The sequence below is a fragment of the Magnolia sinica genome, chromosome 4 (assembly GCF_029962835.1).
Source record: "Magnolia sinica isolate HGM2019 chromosome 4, MsV1, whole genome shotgun sequence".
Lineage (NCBI taxonomy): Eukaryota > Viridiplantae > Streptophyta > Magnoliopsida > Magnoliales > Magnoliaceae > Magnolia > Magnolia sinica.
Genome location: NC_080576.1, coordinates 27,405,698 through 27,430,302, shown reverse-complemented (window position 1 = coordinate 27,430,302; position 24,605 = coordinate 27,405,698). Strand labels below are relative to the sequence as shown.

The 24,605-nt window shown below is 39.6% G+C and overlaps 1 protein-coding gene across 2 annotated transcripts; it reads right to left on the bottom strand.

Moving 5' to 3' along the window:
- Window positions 1–5,582: 5,582 nt before the first annotated feature.
- LOC131242874 (uncharacterized) lies at window positions 5,583–23,423 on the bottom strand. Of its 2 annotated transcripts, none has more exons than XM_058241815.1 (5): window positions 23,232–23,423; window positions 16,727–16,890; window positions 8,003–8,135; window positions 7,787–7,916; window positions 5,583–5,924 (listed from the first exon to the last, which is right to left on the bottom strand). In XM_058241815.1, coding segments are annotated over exons 2-5 (423 nt in total). In that variant the 5' UTR covers window positions 16,885–16,890; window positions 23,232–23,423; the 3' UTR covers window positions 5,583–5,922. The 2 variants fall into 2 exon arrangements, with proteins under 2 accessions (XP_058097798.1, XP_058097797.1); XM_058241814.1 differs by having other exon boundaries at window positions 7,802–7,916; window positions 23,232–23,420.
- Between the last annotated feature and the right edge of the window lie 1,182 nt (window positions 23,424–24,605).

The window sequence follows — 24,605 nt, the reverse complement described above, 5'->3', positions numbered from 1 at the left end:
CAAGATATGAAAAAAAAAAAATGGTAACTAACAATCCACCCATTTCAGGTTTCAATTTCTATGCTGTCAATTGGCATGTACGTTTAAACACGCCAATCGGGTTTCAATTTCTCTGCTGCCGATTGACATATACGTCCAAACACTGGCTTACTAACAAAGATGATTTTTTATTCATCAGAAAAGAATGATGCCTACTAGTTTCAGCTGTAGTACTAACTGATGCTACAGATTCAACAACAGTATCTACTTCATTGGCTTTCTTGGTGTTGTTCTTTCTTGGGTTCTTTCCAACTTGTCTAAAGGCCTTAGCGAGAGGCTTTGTGGGGTCCATATTGATGTAATCGATATATCCACTCCGTCCATTAATTTTGTAATTTTTTTTATAGGAAATGAACCCAACATCTAGGCAAATCGAAGGTCTAATTGAACCACACCATCGATCAATGGATTAATCTCCACTCTTTCTTACCGTGTGATCCACTTGAGCTTTCGATCTACTTCATTTTTTGAGTTCACACCTAAAATATTCTTAAAAAATAGATAGACATATTAGATGGAGCACACACATTTTAATGGGCCTCGTAGAGTCCCTTATGACGTATCCAAGGTTGTACGTACATCTGGCGCAATTATCTTTTTGCTACGGTTTGGACAGTTTTAGCTACGGTTTTAATCCGTAGCAAATGAGCTACGGTTTATAGCCGTAACCAAAAACCAAAAACCAAAATAGTCCATAGCCTTTGGTTGTTTTTTTGGTAGTCAACATAATACATAATATGGGATACCTTGTTACTAGCGAATGATGTCCATTTATAACTATTAGCACGTTATAATTCGGCAAGACTTGGGGGACCAGGCATGGTGGTATGGGACACTGTATTTGAGCTATCGATCCATGCTGGGGTAACGTGTCTGCCACATTGGCAAAATATTAGGTGACAAGCCCGCCTTGTTGGTAGAATATTGGAAGATAAACCTCCCTGTAATGACTATCGAGCACCAATGAATGCCGCGAACCTACCATACTGTTAATGGTTGGGTGGCATGCCTTCTTCACATTTGGAGCCTGAGTGACAACATTAGCTCTATTTGTAATTGTCCTTGGGCAACGAGCCCTACTATTAATCTGATTAAGTTATATCAACTATTGACACCCTGATTCATAGCTCAAGTGGTAAACTGAGTGAAAGATACCTCGTTTCAACACTGCAGTCTTGGTATTGATCCCTAGTGGGGGTGGTTAACAGTGAAGTGTGAACTGATAGCAAGGTGTACTAACAAGCTAACAAAAAAAAAAAAAAAAGTTATATCGACTATTGGGTGATAAACTCAAATTGGGATCAAGGAACACTGGTGAGGAGCCGCCTAGTACCGTAACGATCAATGTGATCCAGGTAGAGACCCGCGATACGACGGCGGTATCCTAGCTTCGATAACTTGCTCTTTGAAATAGAATAATAACTTGGCTAATCATCATAGCATTATAACAATATTATTGTGTTGTGTTGCGAGCTAACCATTGCACATAATATTGCATCATGCATTAAATAACTAACTTAATAATTATTTGTTTTGTAATGTTATCATTGCTTATGCCCGATTATGTTGATAACACGTTTATTTAAGAAATAGTAACACTGAGTTGATCACTCACTCACACCTGGGATAGTGTTTTAAAATATCAAATAGACGATATTATTAATGCAGGTATGACTGAGGTCTCAAATGTGCATGCATAGATCGAATTGCTTTATCATCGATGTTTGTGGGGTGTTGGGCATTGGGAGATAACAAAAAAATCTTATAGTTTATTCATTTGGGCATGTATTTATCGGAGTCTCCAGTTGGATGGACTCCGCGATTTAGTTTTGTTAAATTTATATTATGGTTTACGTATTCTCCATTTGAGTAGACACCACTTTTAAAATTATACAATTTGAATGTTAACCATAAAATTTTGAGTTTATTTATCCATGTTTAACTTTTGATGCCATTGATTTAAACCTACCCTGATTATTGATGATAGGCAAATGTTAACTGGATTATACGGGTACATGAAAATTCATCCACATGCATTTTTACTAAGTTCATGCTTGATAACTCAGAACTGAAGTCCCCGTACTTGGTTGCCGAATTTCAGAGACGTGATAGCCACCCTCATTTTTTCATGAGAGAGGACACTTTGTAGTCCTTATACAGTGCCTTTGAATGTCATTTTGTAGAGGTATTTTCTTACGTGCTAATCACGCTCTATAGTCCCCATCGTGAAGTATGTGTTTTATCCACGATCATCCATCAACTTTTCAGCTCATTTTAATAGTTGAGCCCAAAATTTAAGCATATCCAAAGCTCAAGTGGATCACACCACGGGAAATAGTGGGAATAATGTATTTCACCGTTGAAAGCTTTATATGACCCACAATGATATTTATTTGTCATCCAACCTGTTCATAGGATGATGCAGAGGAAGGAAAAACACATACATCAGCATTAAACATTAAACAGTGGTAATTAAACACTCACCATTGAATACTTCCCAGCGTCCACCATAATGTTTATTGAACGGCCAACCTGTTGATGTGACGCCCCGTCACTGTTGCACATGTGGGCAGATACACGTTGGCGGACGCTGATGTGGGCGGGGCCTAAGGGCCTGGGTGAGTTACCAGTGGTTCGTAGGTTACTGTGCAGGCAGGCTATTGTGTACGCAGTGGGGGTTGAACTTGTCCCACATCAAAAGAGTCGTAAGAAGTTGTGGTGGTTATATGTGGGGTTCGCACCTTAAGGATACAACGCGTTTTGGGGGCAACCTCGAAAACAAAGCCGTGAGCCCTCTGGGCAAAGCGGACAATATTGTGTCCTTGAGTGAGGCGTTTCAGTTGATATGCTCAAACCCGGATGAAATGGAAAAAAATAAAATATGAGCTTGATATAAAACTGGTTTGGCTCATAAAAGGTTTATAATGGGCAATAACTATTGTTTCATGTGGTGTGGCCTACAAGGGCTCGTGGCTCGTTTTTTTGGCCCAATTAGGCTGCCCTTTTGGACATCTCACTCAATCGATGGCGAGTAGATGGTGGGTCCCACAGACCCTAGATATGCTAGAAAATGAAAATTACATGGGCCCAGCCCATATACTTGAAACCATTGAGAATTGGATATGCTTTTGTGGGGGTTGGCCCACCAAGGTCCATTTTTATTTTCAGGCCCACATTGGACGAACCACCTGGGTGTAATACGTACGCGGTGGTGGGAACCATCAGTGGATCCCACAGATCCTAGTTGGCCTGGAAAATCAACTTCACAGTGGGCCCAAGTAGGTTTCAATGTGAGCCGTTGTTCCCACTGTTTCTTTTATTGTGGCCCATCTGAGAATCAGATCTGCTTCATTTTTTGGCCCATGAGCTAAAATAATATGGTAAAGATGATGGTTGGCGTGGATGAACACATGCATCATGGAGGGTCCCATAGCGTGGTCCGCTTTGTTGCCCCTCGAAAGTCTTGGATCTAAGCTGAGCCATGGTATTGCCGGTGTACTCCACTTCATATTAGTAGTCAATATTAAAGGCATTTGAAGAGATAATAAACCTTTAAATTAGATATTGTTAAGTAAATATATAAAAGGGAATTTTTTTTTTAAAAAAAACCAACGTAATTAAAATGCCGGTTGGGTGGGTGTGTGTGAAAATGGGTCGGCTGCTCCGGTGGGCCCCACTGATGTTTATGTAAAATTCACCCCACAACCACACGTGTCTACTCCTCTCAGGCTAAGGACCCAAAAATTCCCCCAATATGTGATTCTAGCGATACATGATTGGAAAAAATGTAGTAGAAATGATTGCCCTCCAAACCATTTCCCTTGGCATAGCCCATCTAAACCATTGATGGGCTGATTTTAAGTGCCAGCTTAAATTTTGGTGTGTCATCTAATACTTGGAATGGATTTCATATCATCATCACAGTAAGCTCTACAAAAATTAAGGGGGGACGTATCTTTCCCAATTATTTTCTTTGGTGTGGCATACCTGAATTACAAGTCAGCCTTAATTTTTGGCCCTGGGCCTAATATAGGATTGGGCATCTAACGGTTTGAGTGGATTTCACATACCCATAATGGTGAATACCCATGAGGGTGAATTCTGACGAAAATCAAATCCTGTGTCACTCTCCACCCGAATAGAATACAGAGATTATTCAGAAAAAAAAGAATTGCCCAGGATGCCCCCGTTGATTTTTTACTGAGCCGAGTGTGGGCCCATTTGGATACCACCCAATAAGTTACTTTTTCTACTTATAGCTAACTTATTTCAGATAAGTTTGTTTGGTTAATAATTAGTTATAAGTAACTTTTTTACTGAAAAGTAAATAATCATTTCAGTTCATTTTCTAAGCTTTTCTACTTTCATTAATTGCGGAATAGAGGCATATGAGAGAAGAAAGAGAGAAGTTGAGAAGTATGTTGTTTACCAAACATACTTATTTTCTTAATAAGTAGAAATCAAGATAAGCTACTTGTGGCATAACTTATTGTAAGCAACTTAAGATCTAAATGAGTCCTTACGTCTCTATTTTTTGTTTCCTCTTTTTAACTATATATTTAGTTTCATATTAGGCTCAGAGAACAGAGAGAGGAAGAATAAGTAAGCTGACCTATAATTTTGGTGGGCCACACCAAAGGAAATAGTTTGGAGAGGCATCCACCCATCAATTTTTACAGGGCCCACCAGATAATGATAGGAAATCCACTCCATCCACTACATTCCACACAAAAATTTAGACCTGTGGCCCAAAAATCATAGCCATCTGTGATTCATGTAGGCCACACTAATGGAAACAGTTAAGAGGGCGAGCATTGCCCTGTACACATTTTTCAATTATGTGGTCCACCTAAATCATAGATGGAGATATTTTTTGGGACCTTGGCCTAAAATAGAGTGACACCCGTTGATCAGAGTGGATTCCACATAAGCATCATCATGGAGCCCACTCGAGCCACAACCCATTTGCCCTCAAGCCGCCCGTGGAATGAAAATGATATCCATCAATGAGGTAGCTTTTTGAAAAAGGTACTGAAATGTAAATTCCACACTACTTAGGTAGCTCTTTTTGTAAAATTTCCTACATAAAACAAATAGTTTATGCATGTATTTATCATGTTTTTCTCAAATTGTGAGTTTTGAATCTCACTGGAAAGTCTGCAAGGCCCTCTTAACCTCTTTATGAAGAAGGAAAAAAGAATTCTGGGCTAGCCATTCCAGCCGAGTATGAGAGTTACATACATTGACCATGTCAGCAATGATCCAAGTCAGTAAGAATTATCGTGTCAGGACAGGATCAGGGTCATATCTTAGAGGCAGACTGCATGCAACAAGGCGTTGCACGCACTGTCCAGCTGAGCCCAGCTTATACTCATCCAAAATTCCAAGTGGCCAAACCAGGCCATGCAAGCTCATCATGAAAAACACGCCTGGGTTTACTTGCAGTCCGGGCTGCGGCATGCCTCAGCCAGGCCTGCACTGTAACATCTTTCAGTTTCCTATTTCTCGATGTGTATAAACACATAAAACTGGGGAAGCGGATGCAAAGGAAAGCACCATCTCTTTCTCCTTTTCTCCTAATTATTCATCAGATTACATTTGAAGATTTTGAACATCCAAATTCTGACCTGGTTTTAGTGTCACATTGAGTATCGGTCTCTTTCATGCATGCATTTACATTCCTATTCACCTCTAGAGATTGGTGTTTTCCAATTTGAAGCGGTCTCCCTTGATCACCCCAATACATGCTTTTGGAAATCCTCTCAATTGATTCTGCCACTGAAACCTTGGTGAAAACCAAGCTGCTCTGTAATTTCCACTCTAATCGGCACTGATGATTTCACCATTTTCTTCAGCTACGGTTTGGTTTTGCCTTTCTTGCTCTTCTGCATTACGCATCGATTGTCACATACAAATTAATATAATTGCAACAAAACCACACATAATAAAATAAAAATAAAAATAAAAAAGAGGTGGAGATAATATAATTCCAAGGTTTTTCCTTTTTAAAAAATAAATAAATAAATTTAAAGGTGGAGATAATGTCCTTCAAGGTTACTGTATTGCATGGATATCAGTTTGCGTGAGCAGGGCCCATGTTCCAGTGAACTGAACCATTGATTTTATGCTCCCACTGATGATGGCTAATCCACCGGGACAATCTTCTGGAAGGAAGAATAATGCAGGGACATTTTCACACCGGGGTCGAGTGTGGTGGCCTGTGGGATGCAAAGGCACACTCGGGGTAGGTAGCCCATGTGAAGCGGGTGGCTCGTGTGAGGCAGGTTGCTCGTGTGAGGCGAAACCCATGTGAAGTGGGGCCCATGGGGAGGATTCGGCCAAGGTCCTAAACCTTGCGATGTGTGGCTTGAGCCATAAGATAAAGGGATTAATTTGCCATGGTCTATCAGTTCGAGCTTTTAGAGCAAGTGGTTAATTGCCCTACATCAAAGAATCTTAACCTTCCAATTGGTGGCCAATAGATTGTTAAAGGAAAGAAACATAACAACGGCCCAGATTCAGCCAAAGAAGGCCGAATATTTTATTGCTAAGATTTCCAATTAAAGGATTGTTGTTGCATGGGACATCCACAGTGACGTTCATCTTATCAACAGCTTGAATAACCGAAACAAGGGCCCCAGTTGTTAAAATTAAAATGTTGCTGTGTTTCTGTTTTTCGAGTGGATACTTGCAGGCCACAAATGGGAAGATTTGGAGCATCCTAATGAGGAGATTTTTAAGTGCATAGTTCAGATACAGTGGAGCCCAGCAGACCAATGGCCTGGATCAAGGAACCATGACCCACTTTCCAGAAAAAAGACCCAAGTATACCATGGATGAAGATCCTACAATTCCTTGGCTAACGGGTATGATCTTTCTTTCTAATTTGAAAGTGAAAAGCTTCTTGACAGTGGGATTGATAACACAGACTCAAATGTTGTAGTAACTCGCATTCTGCATGACCACAGATTTTTCTGTGGGAGTTTTGGACAGAGATCGAAGGCATATGATTCAATTAACACTGTATAAATGTGGAATCTTTCAGTGATTTTCTTCTGATCTATTCAGATAGGGTGGTGGATTTTGCAGTTCAAAAGGCAATAAAATGAAATCTTAGCAATGAGGGCACTGGCGAAGACAGAAGAATGTCAAGGTTTTAGCCTGAACAATGAAATTGATGCCAGATAGGGTCTTAGACAAGAAAAATGAGAGAGGGTGAGGCAGGAAGGAGGCAGTGGGTAAAAAACAAAATACGAAAACGTCACACCCACTAACCGAAACATGGACAGCATGGAGTAACAAGCAATTGGTTGCATGAATTCAGACTTCAGAGACAGAGAACCAGATCTTCAAGAAATGCCAATTGCATGACTAATTGCAGAATTTTATTCTACATGAATCTCCACTGGGACAGATTGTAGACATGTAGAAGACCTGCACCATCCATCAGGTGCACCCTGCCATATATGGGCCACGTTCCCAAATCAGGTTATTGGACAATCCTAACCACTCAATCAAACAGGGCCTGAAAATGCAAGGTGGTCAAGTTCATCCTCAAATCAAGCTGATTAAGATCGTCTGATCAGCCAGAATTTTAGTCCACAGCACATAAAAGCTGGACCCAACTGATGAGTGGTCTGAATCTTGTGTGGGTCTTCCGCATGTCCCTATGAGAACTAATGTGCAACAAAGCATTCCTCCATTAACCAAATTATAAAAAAATAAAAAATAAAAAGCATTTTCCAACAACACGAGTGCTTACCCATAAGTTGAAAGAGTGCCTTCTGAGTTCGTCTTTCAAGCTTATCGAGCTTCTTTTGCACATCCCTCCGGAGGTCCCAGTTTGGTTTCTTCGGAGCAATGTTTACAAATGGATCCTGCATTTTTCACTGCAGTTAGGACAAAATGGCAAAAAAAGATAAGGACTTCCTGCCAATCCAATACCAGCTTAGTAGATTCATACCTCAACTTTTTCAGGCTGTGGAGGAGCGCTGGCAACTGGATCTTCAAACTTTGGTAATACTGGTGGAGCTACCTTACCCTCCTGAAGATGCGTATCATGAGGCAGATAGTTCCTAAACTTCATGTTCAGTTTACTGCAGGAGATCGAATGTGCTGTTGTTAAGAGAAAATCCATATACTAATAAACCAGAGAAGACGCGCATATAAAAAGGATACCATTTATTTTTTTTGAAAGGTCACAAAACATATTAAGATTTTCAAAGTACAGAGAGAGAACTGCACTGCCGAGATAGCGGGGCAGCTACACTCCTAAAAAGAGCAAATTACATCCCTTTCGTTTATCTACATTAGCCGCCCACTCGACTACTAACCGCCTAGCTCTAGTTGCTATGGAATCCGGCGAGTTGGCAATCCTGCTGAAGCATCTTCCATTTCTTTCTTCCCAGACAGTCCACCAGACAGCGAGAAGGGACATTCTCCATAACTTGGTAAAAAAGGACACCATTTATTAAAAGCAAGTTTCTTAAAATGTGTGTGAAATCTGTCATGCAGCTAGCCACTGGTTCTGCCAGGCGTGAGGCGCCAGCAGCACAAGAACTGCAACCTAGTGGCACTTGATTATACCAAACCAAGAGCAAGCATTTCTTTAAACCTAGTTACTGAGAGGTCCATCAGAAAGTGAACGATCAGGTACATAGTATGAAAACTCCATATAGGCACTTTTGTAGGGATCTACATGATTTGTAATGAGGCAGATCCAGATCTCAAGTAGACCACTAATGGGCCTATATCCATGTTGTCAATCTATTTCACCAGCTCATTTTAAGGCATGGTCCAAAAATTCAGGTAGATCTAAATCTCAAGTGGACCACTGGTGAGTATCACCTTAAATGTGGGGCCCACCTTGATGCATTGGTTATATATCCATGTAGTCCATCCTTTTTGCCAACTCATTTTAGGGCATGGTCCAAAAAATGAGGCAGATCCAAATCACAGGTGGACCACACAGTAGGGATTGAATTCCAACCATTAAAAATTTCTTAGGACCAATTTTTTTTTTTTTTTTTTTTTATCAAGCTGTTATTTGTGTTCTCCCTTCATCCAGATCCATGTGACCTTATCATCAGGTTCGATGGAAAATAAACATTAAGAGTGGGCCCTAGGAAGATTTTAACAGCAGGCATTCAATACCGAGTGGTCCAATTGAGATTTGGATCCCCTTCATTTCAGGGCCATGCCCTAAAATGAACCAGAAAAACTGATGGACGGCATGGATATACTACACAGAAATCAATGTGGGCCCACACAATGAAATAGTGCAAGTGCATTGCGCTGCGTACGCTGCAGAGCATTTAAAAAAAAAAAAAAATTAAGTGCGTGGCTGTGAACCCACGCAGTCCATTCGTTTTTTTCTAAGAGAGGGAAACTGAAAAGAAAAGAGGGAAAGAGAGGGAACTGAAAAGAGGGAGAGAGAGTGAGAGGACTGCACCACAGGAAGAAAGAAGAAGAGGAAGAGCAGCAGCGCTGCAACCGCAGCAGCAACTTTGAAGCCGTGGCAGCTGCAATAACCCAAGAAGAAGAAAAAGAAGAGGAAGAAGAAGAAAAGAAAAGAAAAGAAAATTGTTTTTTTTTCTCATTTTTTCCCCTTTTTCTTTTTCTTTTCTTGTGTGTAACAGCCATTATGGCCCGTAATGGTTGTTATAGACTGTAATGGCCATTACGGCCCCGTAACGGCTGTTACAAAGCCATTACCACCTGGGCACAGTCAACTTGTCAAGACCAAGACAACTCAGGAAATAGTTACTACAGGTTAAAACATTAAAAGCTACAAATGAGGTTTGAGGGTTTTTGGATAAACTAGTTCAGTGTGGATAAACTAGTTCAGTGAAAAAAAAAAAAAAAAGTTAAGACGATAACTTTACACTAATAAATAGAAACATGTAGTGAGTTTTCAAACTCATGTGATGAAGGGCACTGGTCATACCCTGTTCTAGTAAATTCATTGGATAATTCAGCAAGAACAGGCTGATAGGTTTCAACAACTGATGGTTCCGATCTTAGTCATTCTTCCGAGGTATTCCGTTATGGTAATGGTGGCCGTAACGGCCACCACCCCTTTACGTATGCAACGGTTGTTACGCCCCCCTGTAATGGCCATTACGGTCTCTCTTTAAAAAATAATAATAATAATAAAATCCAAAAAAAAAAAAAACTGTATCGGCCCTGTAATGGACCGTTACAGGGCCGTTACAGCCTTTACAGGTGGCGTAATGAGCCATTACAGAGCTGTTACAGCTTTTACAGGGGTGTAATGGGACATTATGGGGGTTGTACCAGACATTATTGGTCATTCTTTCCATAATGGCTATTACGGCCCAATAACGTGTAACGGCCATTATGGCACATCATTCTTCTTTTAGGGTTGTGCTGTGTAGGAATTGGACATTCTTGTGTATCCTATCAAGATCATTTTATAGTAACTTATTTAGCCATTTACATTTATATCTTGTGTAAATGACCACTTTCGCTTGTGTAAATGACCACTTTCGATATCTTGGGTCGATTGTTCGTGAGAGTGGAGAGATTGAGAAGGATGTTGCTCATAGAATTTAAGTCAGGTGGAAGAAATGGGCATGTACCTCTGGAGTTTTATGTGATCGTCATGTACCACTCAAACCTAAAGGGAAATTTTATAGTGTAGCTATAACTCCAGCCATGCTTTATGTGATAGAATGTCGGGCACGTAAGGAACAACATCTTCATAACAAGTGTAGCTGGAATGAAGATGTTGAGATGGATGGCTGGTAAAACAGGGAAGGATAGAATTAGAAATGAATGCATTCAAGATTACTTGGGAGTAGCAACAATAGATAATACGATGAGGGAAACACCCAGGTCTAGTCTTCAGAGTCCTTTGTCGCGAATACTTCTTCATCAACCTTGAAAGGAGTGCCTTCATGAGTACACTCGTGATTTTATTAGGGTACATTGTTTCAATCACAAGGCGTAGAAGTGGACCCCACCAAGGTGAAAGTCATTGTTGATTGGCTTATACCTACCATTGTCTCCAAAGTTCATAATTCTTGTGGCCTCACCACATTTTACAGATGCTTTGTGCGCAACTTCAGCAAAATTACGGCTGATCACCGCTTGCATGAAACAAAGATAGTTTCGATGGTCAAGTGCAGCAATAAGAGCGTTTGAGAGGATCAAACGTAAAATGATGAAAGCTCTAACTTCTGGGCATTTTGTAGTCTGGGGTGTTTGAGGTGAGCTACGAGGCTTCCAGCATCGGCAGTGGTAGGGTTCTCAGTCAAGAGGATCATTCGATAGCATTCTTTGGCAAGAAGCTCTCTGATGCAAAGCAATGGTACTTCACTTATGACTAAAATTTTATGTCGTTGTCCAGACTATGCAACACTAGCATCACTATTAGGTTACTAAGGAGTTTGTCTCATACTCGGATCATAAAGCACACAAGTATCTAAACTCCCAGTAGAAGATGTGATGCAGAGCTAATGTGATAATGAGATCAATTTCCATAATAATACAACTGAATCAAGCGTTAAAATAACGTACTATACCACAAATAATAATAATTATAAAAAAAAAAATCAGATTTGATTAGGAAGGTTCTAACCAAAGTGTTATCATCCCACCAAGCATAATCAACATAAAACTATGAAAGAATTGTTCCTACCAGATGTGGGAATCCCGTTCTAGCATAGGATAATCCCAACACTCAACTAGATTGATGATTTCAAGTCTTGGATACAATTTGGGGCTAAGGGTTCAAAATAGAAAACCTAGGGTCAGGGTTTAGGCCTAGGGGAATAGTAGGGTTAGGGTTTCAAAGGGGATGAAATAAGGTATTAGGTTTAGGACTTTTTATGAGAGAAACAAAGAGAAAGGAAGGGGAAAGTGGTTGTATGCCCATATATGTGTGTGTGGGCGCAGGCGTATGGCCACAGGAAAGGGTGCACGGCTTAGGGTTTTGGATGGGTTGAGTGTTTGGATGATTGAGGAGAAGAAATGATGAAGAAATAGAGAAAAATGATGCAGTTTAGGGTTTGAATAAGAAAAAAGAAAGATTGGGACTTACCCTTGAAGAAGAAGAAGAAGAAGAAGAAAAAGAAGAAACAGGAATAGATGAAGACTACTCTCGAGGTTTCGCACCTTTTCTCCAATCTCTGGATAGTCTATATCTTCACCTACAAGTCTCATGCAAGGAGGAAAATAGAAAAAAAAAAAAAAAGGTTTTTTCTTCAAATTTTGGCTTCATCTAAAATCAAATATCTAAAAGATCTATCATGCAGTGTTCTCCAACTCACTGAGGGTCAAAAGAAAAGTAGTAGATCATATCAACAACTAATCTGACATGCTATTGTTCAGTAGGAAGATCTCAATATAGACTTTGTTCTAGGTTTGCCAAAGAGTGCCCAGAAAGTTGAAATAATATTTGTGGTGTTTGACCGATTTTTAAAGATGGCTCATTTCATATCATGTTCGACTACAATAAACACCCTCTAGATTTTGCTAAATTGTTTTTTGAGAGGCAATTCATCTTCATGGGCTTCCAAAGACAATTATGTTGATTGTGATGCCAAATTCATGAGCTATTTTTGGAAGACTCTTTTTCTAACAAAAAAGACCAAGCTTCAGTTCTATAGTGCCTATCATCCTCGGACCATTGTCAAACGGAAGTAGTCAACCATAGTTTAAGCAAGTTATTACAGTGTCTTATCCATGATCATCTAATAATACCCGCGGTTGAATCTGCCCACAATAATTCGGTCAACAGGTCCACGGGAATGTCACCTTTTGAAGTAGTGACCAGTATACATCCGCATCTCCTAGTCGATTTGGTTCCTCTATTGATGGAGTCAAGATCAAGTGCAAAAGCTAATGATTTCATTTGCCATATGCAGCAAGTGCATGACGAAGTTCGATGTAATATCACCACAAGTAATGAGAGTTATAAGTAGCTTATAGATGCAAGACGTCATTTTGTCGAATTTATGAAAAGCGACATGGTTATGGTTCGTATTTGTCTCGAACAGTTACCCTCCGGGTCCTCGAAGAAGCTCCATCATTGCAATATAGAACCGTTCAAAATAAAAAAGAAGATTAGTACCAATGCTTATGTTTTAGATCACCCACCATATTTACCTATCAATCCTACTTTCAATGTGAAAGATCTTTTCATCCATCATGGGCACCATGCTAATGATAGTACCGAGGAGCAAGCTATCCCACTCCCGACCATCTTGCACCTACAGACACAATCATTGATGTTCTTGACAACCAAATCGTCTCCACATGCCAAGGTGGGTACCAGAAGTTTCTTGTTCATTGGCAATGACGAACTCTCTCCGATGCTACATGTATTATAGCTACAGACTTCCATCACCTGAATCCCGACTTTTATGAGCAATATTAGGCTGTTGACTCTCCCAGAGTCGAGTCATTTTCAAGTCGGGGAGAATTGATGCAAGCCGAGCCACATCAACTAGGCCCAAGATCCATGGGCCAGGCCCAAACCTAGGCCCCACAGTTAGCCCATCAGGCATAACCATGGACAGTAAGAGGCCCAAGTCTCCAAATTAGGCAACAAAATCCAATCAGTCAACCATGGAATACTTGTGGGCCCCTTTAGAATCCCATTAGATCATTTTATTTATTAGCATCTTTCTTTGATTAGTCTTCTATTTTTGTAGTAAATCCTTAGTTGTCAATGACACAAAAAAAAGGAAAGAGATCCCATGCCAATAAAAGGAGACTTTCTTTGTACTCCCAAGAGGTCAATTTACAGGCCTCAAATGAGTATTCTCAAGACACTTCTGAATTCATTAAAAAAAAAATTGGATTTTATTCTCTACTTCAGTTGTAATTCTTGTGCTAAGCTTAGCTTGGAGGTGCCTACATTCAGCATATCCTTCCCATCAATCAACTACTTCATTTTGCATGGCTTGGGTCTAGAAAGACATGATAAAAGGAATGGTCGTAGTAGAATATTCGGGAAAAAATGAAAAAAAGGAAAAGGAATTGAAAAGAAAATTCCCTGTCTATCCATATTACAGTTTATGTTCTTCCCTTTTCTTTCCATTGTTTTCTTTTTTCTTGATTCTAACAGAATGCTTTATCACTAAGAAAATAGAAATAACAAAGAAGCATCATCTGTTAGGCCATAATGTGATGCGCTGGCCTGTTGGGTTTCAGGTCTGGGCCCGATATAGGTAGGATTGTAACATAGGCCCATGGATCAAGCCCCCAGTATGATTCTTAGGCCCCTCGGACAAGCGTGTTCGGTACGCCTAGGCCTGAATGGTAAATTTGATTGCTGGGCCTAGATTGTACAAAAAAAAAATAAAATCTATCAAGGCCCCACCCAGGACTGGGAACAGGCCTGTTTATGACTTCATGAAGGCAATGGATGGAGCCCAAGCTAGATGTTTAGTCAGGCCAGACAAAACCTAGCCCAGCCCACTGCCACCCATAATCATTGGATGGTACAAGTAGCTCCATTCCATAACTACGACCTGGACACTTGCTCCTAGGCTATCCCCAACTCTATCACTAGGGACCTTTTGAAGATGCCTGCATTACTACATTTTGAGAATTCCCCCGCATTGTTAAAGATCCCTCAAAAAGAAGGGTTGGTCATTGTCCACTGCAAATGGATTTGCCTATTGACAATGCAAAGAAGAAGACCTGTCCTTCTGGCCAGCAAGACTTCAAAACTTGACAACTAGTGGCAGCATCAGCCAGCAACAAGTGAGAGCAGAAGCTGCCAGCTAGTGTTAGGGATGATAGGTTAGGGCTAATGAAACAGGTTAGCGTATATATTATTAGTTACATTGGTAAAATACAATACACACTTGCCGACCTGACATGATTTTTAAATGGGTCTGAAACAGCAGACCCGAGCCTGAAACAGGTCTAAAAATAGACCCATAGCTGTTTAAACCTGGTCCCAGTACCCATTGACAGACGTAGTAAAACCATTTAGCTCTTTCCCTCGTTTATCAACACTCCCCCGAAACAGAATGTAATGTCCCATTTATTCCTTTATCATATATCTTTGATTGTAAAACAGAACAATCTTCACTTTTCCAGTTGATAAGCTCTGTAAGATATACTTCTTTCCACACTCCCTATCCCTCCCAATTCTAAGATAGAATCTTGATTTGGATAACAGTGATAGAATTGTGAAGCAGTGCTCTACTGCCAATAAATACTTTAAAATATTATTCTCAACCTTAGTCTTAACTATAGAAGTTAAGAAAGCCCATCATCGTTTAGTTTGCACAGCTAATTGAGTAAAGAGTATGCCATCCCACTTGATTGCATCTTATCTTCCTAGGGTCATCCACATCTACTCAAACTTCGATGGGGGTTCAATTGCCAAAAGTGATTCTACATTTCTATTGATGTTATTAAGTGGGTCCATGGAGAGTTTCTTTCATCATTACTTAAATCCAGGTCTTGCGGTTGAATTTGACGATATGTCTCCCAATCATGGTGTACCGTAAAGGCCGTCACGTAAAGGTAACAGTGGCAACCGTTACACGTTACGGCGTCATAACGGCCATAACAGCCATTATGGAAAAAAAGTGACCCATAACTGCCGTTAACGGCACGTTATTCCCCTATAAAGGCCATAATAGCCCCGTAATGGTCTATTATGGGACAAATACAAGTTTTTCATAATTTTGAATCAACATTACGGGGCAGATACATGTCTTTCGGGCGTTTTTTCAATAAATAAAAAAATAAAAAAAGAGAGACCATAATGGACATTACGGGGCCGTAACAGCCGTTATGCCCCATATTGTAAAGGTAACAGTGTTGGCCGTTACAGCCTCCGTTGCCGTTACCGTTACCGAACACCTTGCTCCCAATGTATTAAGGAAAATGGGCAATTAATACTGTTGCTGAATTGAGGAAGGACAGGAGGGCCCAGGGGCTGAGCTTTTAGGCCCTACAACTAATTGGGCTGAGCCTGAGTTTGCCAATACGCCCATTAGTCGCACCTAACTAATTACGACTTTCACCAAAGTAATTGCCTAGCAGGTCCATCCTGACCTGCCCATATTCCTTGGACCCAAGTCTGTCCTTCAAAATCAGAAATGAATAGTCCGGCCCTATGTTACCTGACTATGGGGACAGATATCAAGTACAGAAATAACAGAGCCTCTACGTCCAAATTCTTACGATATGTGTACAACAAGCATGCGTGACTACCACTCCTGGACACGGCTTACATGAAAAACTAATTGTGTTAATCATCAGCATAATCACCGTCATTTCTTTTTGGCATTTTTTTACCTACAAATAACAGACTTTTAGGTCTATTAATAATATTATTGATGTTTGGGATTTTACAAATAAACAATTGTAATATATATATATATATATATATATATATATATATTGGAATATAGTATTTTAATGTTCTAAAAAATTTGTACAGGCCCATCCAGGAACCTGACTTTCAAAGCCCACTGTGTCCAATATGCTGCACTTGTGTCGTTGTACAGAAAACTATGTAATTGCGTTCACAATAGAAGAAACTTCAATATGCTTAGTGTTTGCAATGTGATGCTTAATTATTTACTATTTTAAAAAATAAAAAATAAAAAATAAATAAAACAAGAAGAAGAAGAAGAGAAGAGACATCCATGTTACAAATGAACAAGGGGAGCATAAAGTATAAACAACTCACTTCTCTTCTTCAGCATCATCAAATTCCTCTGCTTTATTCTCACTTGGAACTGAATCTTCATCTGGAGTGCTTAGAAGCTCTTTGGCTGCTCTAAGTGCTTTCAGCCTCTCACGGCGAGCAGCAGCAGCTTGTTCAATTGAATCCTCTTCAGATGCCATATTGTCCTAACAAAAGCATCAAAAGAAATGCAATCTAAGAAAAGGATGCACGATCCAATATCATTTTCCAACTGACAATCACGCTAGATACCACTTTATTTTCTCTCATGGTAATTGGGGCACCCTCTTTTATTTCTCCATAACATACTTTGAAACTGCATCTCTAATACACACACCCTACTACTACTAACAAAAGAATGATAAACCTTGTATTCTAGCTTATTTCTTAACACGACAAAGGAGAGAAAGGCAGACTGACAAAGCCATAACAGATCCAAATTGGAGAACATGCGATAACATCGTATAAATCTTCTAAATTTTTGTGTGGTTTTTGAGTGTCTTTGAAAACTTCAATTCAATAATACAATGACGTCTTGCATCAAATCCACTTTCTCATATGCAAATAAAGTGTGCAGCAGTTCTCAACAAAATTTCCAAAAGTAAGAAGATTCAGAAAGGGAATTTAATCATAACCATACTTAAACCAAGACCGGCTCTCATGTAATGATTGACATCAATCGACATCAATGCAGAGTGTGTTTCGTTGCTGAAATATGGTGGGGATTGGGGACAATCTAACCGTACATGTGATTCACGCCGATTGGATCGCTACCATCATCCAATCATATATGTGTGTGTGTGTGTGTGTGTGGGAAAAGGTTCTATGCAGTCGAGCTCATGGGAACTTCCCATGAGGTTGAGCTGTGTGGGCCCCACCATGATGCATGTTGAACATCTACCCCATCAGTCAGATGCACCATTCCATGGTGGGCCTAGGGATTAAAAATCAAGTCAATCCGTGACTTGTGTGAGCCACACCACATACAAAAGTTGATAGGGGTTACCCTCCATTAAAACATTCATAATTATCAGTTGGGCCCACCGAGATGTGGTTCACAAATCCAGCCCATCCATTATGTGCGTCCCACTTGGATGAGGGGTCGAACCAAGTTTCAGATGCTTCCAAATTTCAGTTGGGCCCTGCAAAAGTGCTTTTATATGTTTTAGGCATGTTTTCACATGATTTTAGATGGTATGGCCCAACTGAGTTCCGTATACGGCTGATTTTTGGGATATCCCATAATTTAAAGGGACTCAAATGCACGGTGTTGATGTTCGACACGCATCACAGTGGGGCCCACACAGCTCAACCTCATGGGAAGTTCCCATGAGCTCGACCGTATAGAACCTTTTCCCTACACACACACACACACACACACACACACACACACACAGTCCAATGTGGTAAGCAAATTGGACAGATGGGATTGATGTCCAGCACATGCCATGTGCATCATGGACATGTGCATCCAGATGGTCCACCAAAATCTGCAATAGTATTGTGTAATTCCCCTTTCAAGAATATAAGTTTTGGTAGCAATCCATAGACCATTACAAGACTCCTTTTACAACTTCAACAATTTTAAGGATTATACGATGTTCAGTGAAAGGAAACAGTTTTATTTCCTTTTTCTTTTTCAAATGAGCAGTGGAACAGGTAGGACAGCAGGACCACCTTCTAGTAATCTAAGCTGTTAAACTGTTTTAGATATGTTTTTCCTTCTTTCTTTCTTTCTTTCTTTCTTTTTTTTTTTTTTTTTCTTTTTCTTTTTTTGAAGAGCAAGTTTAGATAAGTTTTACAGCTAACATTCAGTAGTAATACTTTTCCTTTAAATGGATGAGCTTAGGGAGAGAGGAGTGACATGAAAATTCCTTCTCCCCTTCTTCACATTTCTCTCTTCTATTCATTTTTCTTCTATCATTCATTATGGTATCAGAGCATTACTGATATTGATCCAAAACTCTCTTTCTTTTCATTTGTTTTCTTCCTTATTCTCCTAAAGTATTTGGGGAATCTCTACGAGAATCTTGTTGAGTGTCCATCAATTTGTAATCATTTCTCCAATCTGTTAAATGGTGAATGAAGGATAATTTATCTCCATCACCATCCTACAGATGCACTTATGATGCATCAATTAAAACATCCAGAAGTGATTTCACCAATGGCTACCATCTCTGGAAGAAGGAAGCTCACTAGAGAAGATTCTGACATACCGGAATCCAGATCTAGCAGGTTTCTTTATCTGGAAACCCCCCAACGCCGGATTTGAACTGGAACTCATCCAGAAAACATCCAGAGCTATCAGGCCTACTCCAGAAAGCTTCCAGTTTATCAGGTCTGCTGCCAGTTGCCAACAAATATCATTTATTTTTTGTCAGAATCCACATCTGGGCCTCTGCATCTGCCGGACCTGAAGAAAAAGACTTCCGATTTCATTTCTCGTGCTCGAGCAGTTATCAAAACACATAACTGGACTTCTACATCTAACAGATCTAGAGAAAAAGGTTTCAGATTTGCTTCTCTGTGCTCAGTCAGGTGTTGTCTCTCATCTGGACAGCCCTTTTTTGCAGTCTTTTTTTTACTGGATCTGGAAGTATACTCACAAAGAAATGATTTCCAGTTAATCTTTTCTTTTTAATGGTACATTTCTTTACTCTCTATTCTCAAAATGGGAGACAATATGAGCACGTAAAAATCATCTGGACATATGGGCAATCCTAGTGTCACCACCACTACAGTGAAAGTAGTTGGCACAAATTATTTAGAATGGTTCCAAGCAGCTTGGATGTATATCGGAGCTGGAAAAATACTAGGATATATAACTGGAGCCAAGAAACAACCTAGCACTGATGATCCGCCTTATGAGGAATGGGAAAGCAAAAACTGGCTTGTAATGGCTTGGCTACTTAATTCCATGTAACCTAATAGCAGTCGTGGTCTCTATCTTTTAAAAACTGCAAAAGATGTATTGGATAAAGTTGCTACTATGTATTCCCATCAGGAAGATCTAGCACATCTCTATCAACTTCACAAGGACATTTTTATCTTTCTAATACCTTGTCCATCTCACTTATCATTAATAAGCTCTCTAACCAAGCAATTGAACTGTTGTGTCATTTTTTTATTCATCCTACTATTTTATCCAGGATCTTGCAACGAAGAAGATGATTGGATGTAGTCGTGAAGAGAAAGGACTATATCTTTTGAATCAAGGAACTTCTAACTCTGCCTATGTTACTACTTCTCACATGGACAATAAGGATTGGGTGACATTCTGTCACTCCCATTTAGGACATCTATCTTTCAAATCTTTGCATCATTTGTTTTCTAAAATTTTTTATAATAGCAGCATGTTACAATGCGAAACTTGTCATTTATCTAAACATTGTAGGACAGCATTTAGAGATTGGGCCCCATAGTTCTCTTTTTTCTTTTTCCTTTTTCTGTATTTCCCCTGTTGCTCTTCTCTTTGCCTGGCCTCATTTCCAGGAGTTTTCTTCTTCTTCTTCTTCTTCTTTTTTTAATGTTTTCTCTCTTCTGTTCTCTTTGTAGTTTTTAGTTTCCTTTTCCTTGTTGCTTCTCTCCTTTCTCCTTCAATAAAAGTATCACCTTTCAAAAAAAAAAAAAAAAAAACCATTTCCCTTAATTAATACAAAGACATTACATCCATTCAAACTCGTTCATTTAGATGTTTGGAGAGCCACTCCTCTAATTTCTGTGTTTGGCCTCAAATGTTTCTTATCATATATTAATGGTTACCCTCGATAAATGTTTCTTATCATATATTAATGGTTACCCTCGATATATATGGATTTATCCTTTAAAAAGTCATGAAGAAGTTCCATCAATAATAAAAATGTTTCACAAAATGGTCTCTACTCAATACAACTCCAACATAAAAACATTTCAATCCAACAATGCCCAAGAACATCTACAAAAATATCTCCTTGATGATGGGATAGAATTTCAATCATCATGTTCTTAAACGCCATAGCTGAAGAAAAAAAAAAGGGCACTTATTAGCAGTTACCCGGTCTTTATTGTGAAGGATATCAGTACCAAAAACTTATTGGGATGAGGCCGTTCTTCTTGCTACATATATTATCAACCAAACTCCCACAGATGTTTTAAAAGGAAAATATCAATTACAAGTCCTACAGCCCCATAAGTCTTTGTTTACTTTATTACCAAAAGTGTTTGGGTGCACCCCCTTCGTCCACATTCTGGGACCATCTCACACCAAACTTAGACCACAATCAATAAAATTTGTGTTTTTAGGGTATTCAAACTCTCAAAAGGGATATAAATATTATTGCCCTGTGACTAGAAAAAAATAAGTTTCTAAGGATATCACTTTCTTTGAAAATGTACCTTATTTCAGTTCACAAAACAGTAAACATTATATACCCTTTCCTTTACCCGTTGTAGACGAGTCCTATATTGAAGAAGTTCCTCATTCTACCACTATAGAACTAATAGTCTACAATCAAAGGAGGAAGAATCCTACTCTCTTTGACTACCACCACTCTCCCTCGTTAGATCCAACATCAATGGAACTCCCCATTGCTCTTCGCAAAGGCACTAGATCATGCACACAACATCCTATTGGTAACTATATCTCCTATAAAAAATCTCTCCTTCATATTAGTCATACCCTGCCTCTATATCTTCTGTGTCCATCCCTACAAAGATTACAGATGCTTTGGGTGACCCTAAATGGAAAGAAGTCATGGAAGAAGAGATGTCTGCTCTTGAAAAACAACAAACTCGGTAATTGGTTAATCTTCCTCCAGGCAAGCATATGATCATATGCATATGGGTTTTTTTATTGCCAAATACAAAGTAATGGATTCATTGATAGATATAAAGCTCAACTTGTTGCTAAAGGCTTTACTAAAAAATACGGAGAGGATTATGCCAAAACTTTTGCCTCTATTGCAAAATTAAATTCTATTGGCATTCCCTTATCCATTATTGTCATCTGCAACTGGTCTTTATATCAATTAGATGTCGAAAATGCCTTTCTACATGGTGATCTTCATGAAGAGAGAGAGAGAGAGAGAGAGAGAGATATATATATATATATATATATATATATGGCTCTTCCTCCCGATTTTCAACCTAAAGGGGAAGTTAACAAGGTTTGACGTCTCCAGAAAGCTTTATATAATCTCAAACAATCACCTTGAGCCTGATTTATAAAACTTGGAAATACGATTTCAAATATCGACTTTCAAAGAGGCACCTTTGATCACTCTGAGTTTGTAAAAAGGGAGAATGGTCACACAATAATACTTATTATATATGTTGATGACATCATTCTCACCAATACAAATAGCACTAAGATTGACAATATTAAGAAGTTCTTGACTCCATCGTTCGAGATGAAAGATTTAGGGGTACTAAAGTACTTTCTTGGTATTGAAGTAGCTCGCTCCAAGCATGGTATTTTCTTATCACAAAGAAAGTACATTCCAGATTTCCTTTCTGAGGCATCATAAGTTACATAGGAAACAATCGGGCCAAATTGCAAATCCGAGTATGTATCGCTGGCTTGTGGATTGCTTAATTTATCTCAGTTTTACACGACCAAATATCTCCTATGCAGTTAGTATTGTAAGTCAATTTATGCACCAACTTTGTCGTCATCATCTAGACGCAATGTATCGAATCTTGTAGTATCTAAAGGCTGCTCCTAGACATGGTCTTCTCTACTCCAGCCAGGGACATTTACGAATCGGTGAGTTTTGTGATGCTGATTAGGCTGGTTCTTCCTCTAATCATCGCTCCACTTTAGGATATTGTACCTTTGTAGGAGGGAACTTAGTTACTTCGAAAAGCATAAAAGCAATCAATTGTTGCTCATTCCTCTGCCAAAGCTGAATATCAAGCAATGGCTCATACAGCCTGTGAATTATTCTGGATAAAAGGCCTACTTCAGGATATGGGCTTCTCAATGTCTTTGTCGGTTCCCTTATATTGTGATAATCGGGCAGCTATACCTATAGCCTCCAATTCAGTGTTCCACGAACGTACAAAGCATACTGAAGTAGATTGCCACTTCATTCGAGAAAAAGTTGCTACCAAGATTCTTCACACACCATTTGTTTGTTCACAAGATCAATTGGTTGATGTCTTCACCAAAGCCACATTAACTGCGCATCTCAATTCATTTACCTCCAATTCCATTTCCCATTTACCTCCATTTACAAGCTCCCACAAAAGCCCGTAAATCATTTACAGCTTACAGCCAAACGGGACACGCTGTAAATGTTTTACACCCGTAAATCATTTACCATTTAAACCAATGGCATCCAAACGACCACTTACAGCTAACATATCTTCAGTAGCAACTAGTTTAGATAAGTTCTACAGCTAACATTTAGTTGTAATATATTTCCCTGAGGTGTCGTTTGGATGACTGCCAGGTAACTTCATGGGGCTGGGGTGAGAAGTCATTTCAACGTTCTAATTTTTCAAAAAAAGGGAAAGGGGGGAAACGCACCTTTGTGCTTTCTTGAACTGTAACCGATCGAGGGTACGGCCCACCAGATGGACGATGCAGAGACAGACGTACGTGAGTTTGGAGAACGAGAATCCGGCGATTTAAAGAGAAGGAGAAGGGTTTCTTGCAGGAAGGAGCTAGGGTTCTGAAATATGAAGCCTACTTTTTTTTAACCTCTTTCCCTGTCTTTGTTTCTTTGAGGAGGTTATGAAAAGAGGGGATTGCCGGCGAAGGAAGCTACGTGGGGTCCACCGTGATGTTTTGTGAGAAGTCCTCCCTACCATCCGTTTTGCTATATCATAATACCCCACGAGCCCAACTCAGTATGCTTATATAGTACTGAGGCCTACCGTGAATGTATGCGGTTTATCCACACTGTCCATCCGTTTTTCCAGATCATTTTAGGAGTTGATCCCAAAATTGAAGCATATCCAATGCTTAAGTGGACCACACACTCAGGAAACAGTGGGATTAATGATTTCCACTGTTGAAACCTTGCTAGGGCCCACAGTAATGTTTATTTTTCATCCAACCTGTTCATTTGATCGCACTGACATAGACTAAGGGAAAACACAAATATTAGCTTGATCCAATACTGCCCCCACACAGAATTTTTCAACAGTAGACATTCCATTTGCCGTGTGGTCCACTTAAGCTTTGGATATGCTTTATTTTTGGGCTCAAGCTCTAAATTTATCAACATCTTGTAAAATGGATGAACGGGCGATAAAATACATAAATCAAGGACACTGCAAAGTTTGCTTAGCAAGCCAATCTGCTTCCCTAAAAATGAAGCATGAACGGTACGAATGGCATATACATAGATCTAGTGAGGTTTCAAGCTTAGGAATTGCCTTACAAAGGGTATGAATGGCATCTAAACATGATGTGGACTTCGGAGGTTTCAAGCCTAGGCATTTTCTTACCCATTTTGTCCTTCGTATAGCCCACTCGAGCTTGGGATCCGCCTTATATATGTGCCTAGAGCTGTACACGAGTCGAGTCGAGTATTGCCCTACTCGTACTCGGCTCTTAACTCCCGGATCCTGCTCGTACTCAGCTCTACTCGGCCAACGAGCATGGACTCCCTGCTTATACTCTACTCGCCCGAGTATGAGCCGAGTACAAGTAGAAAACGAGTCGAGTTGAGTCCGAGTTTTCGAGGCGAGTTCGAGTACGAGCACACGAGTCAAGTACCGAGTGGGAGTTTTTGAGGCGAGTTCGAGTCCGAGTCTGAATTTGAGCCCAATTCGAGTAGGGTTTTCGAGTAACGAGTTTGAGCTTTGAGCCAAGTTCGAGTTATAAATTAAGATTAATTTGAATTTCAATTCGATTGTTAATTAAAATTCGAAGTTAAATGAAACAATAAAATAT

Excerpts from the sequence above, each read along its gene's own strand:
- LOC131242874 (XM_058241814.1), bottom strand. The coding sequence starts at position 16,884 with ATGGCATCTGAAGAGGATTCAATTGAACAAGCTGCTGCTGCTCGCCGT. Across the intron at positions 8,136-16,726 it reads GATGATGCTGAAGAAGAGAA|TAAACTGAACATGAAGTTTA; the intron begins GTGAGTTGTTTA and ends GATCTCCTGCAG. Across the intron at positions 5,925-7,801 it reads GGCACTCTTTCAACTTATGG|AAGAGCAAGAAAGGCAAAAC; the intron begins GTAAGCACTCGT and ends TGCGTAATGCAG.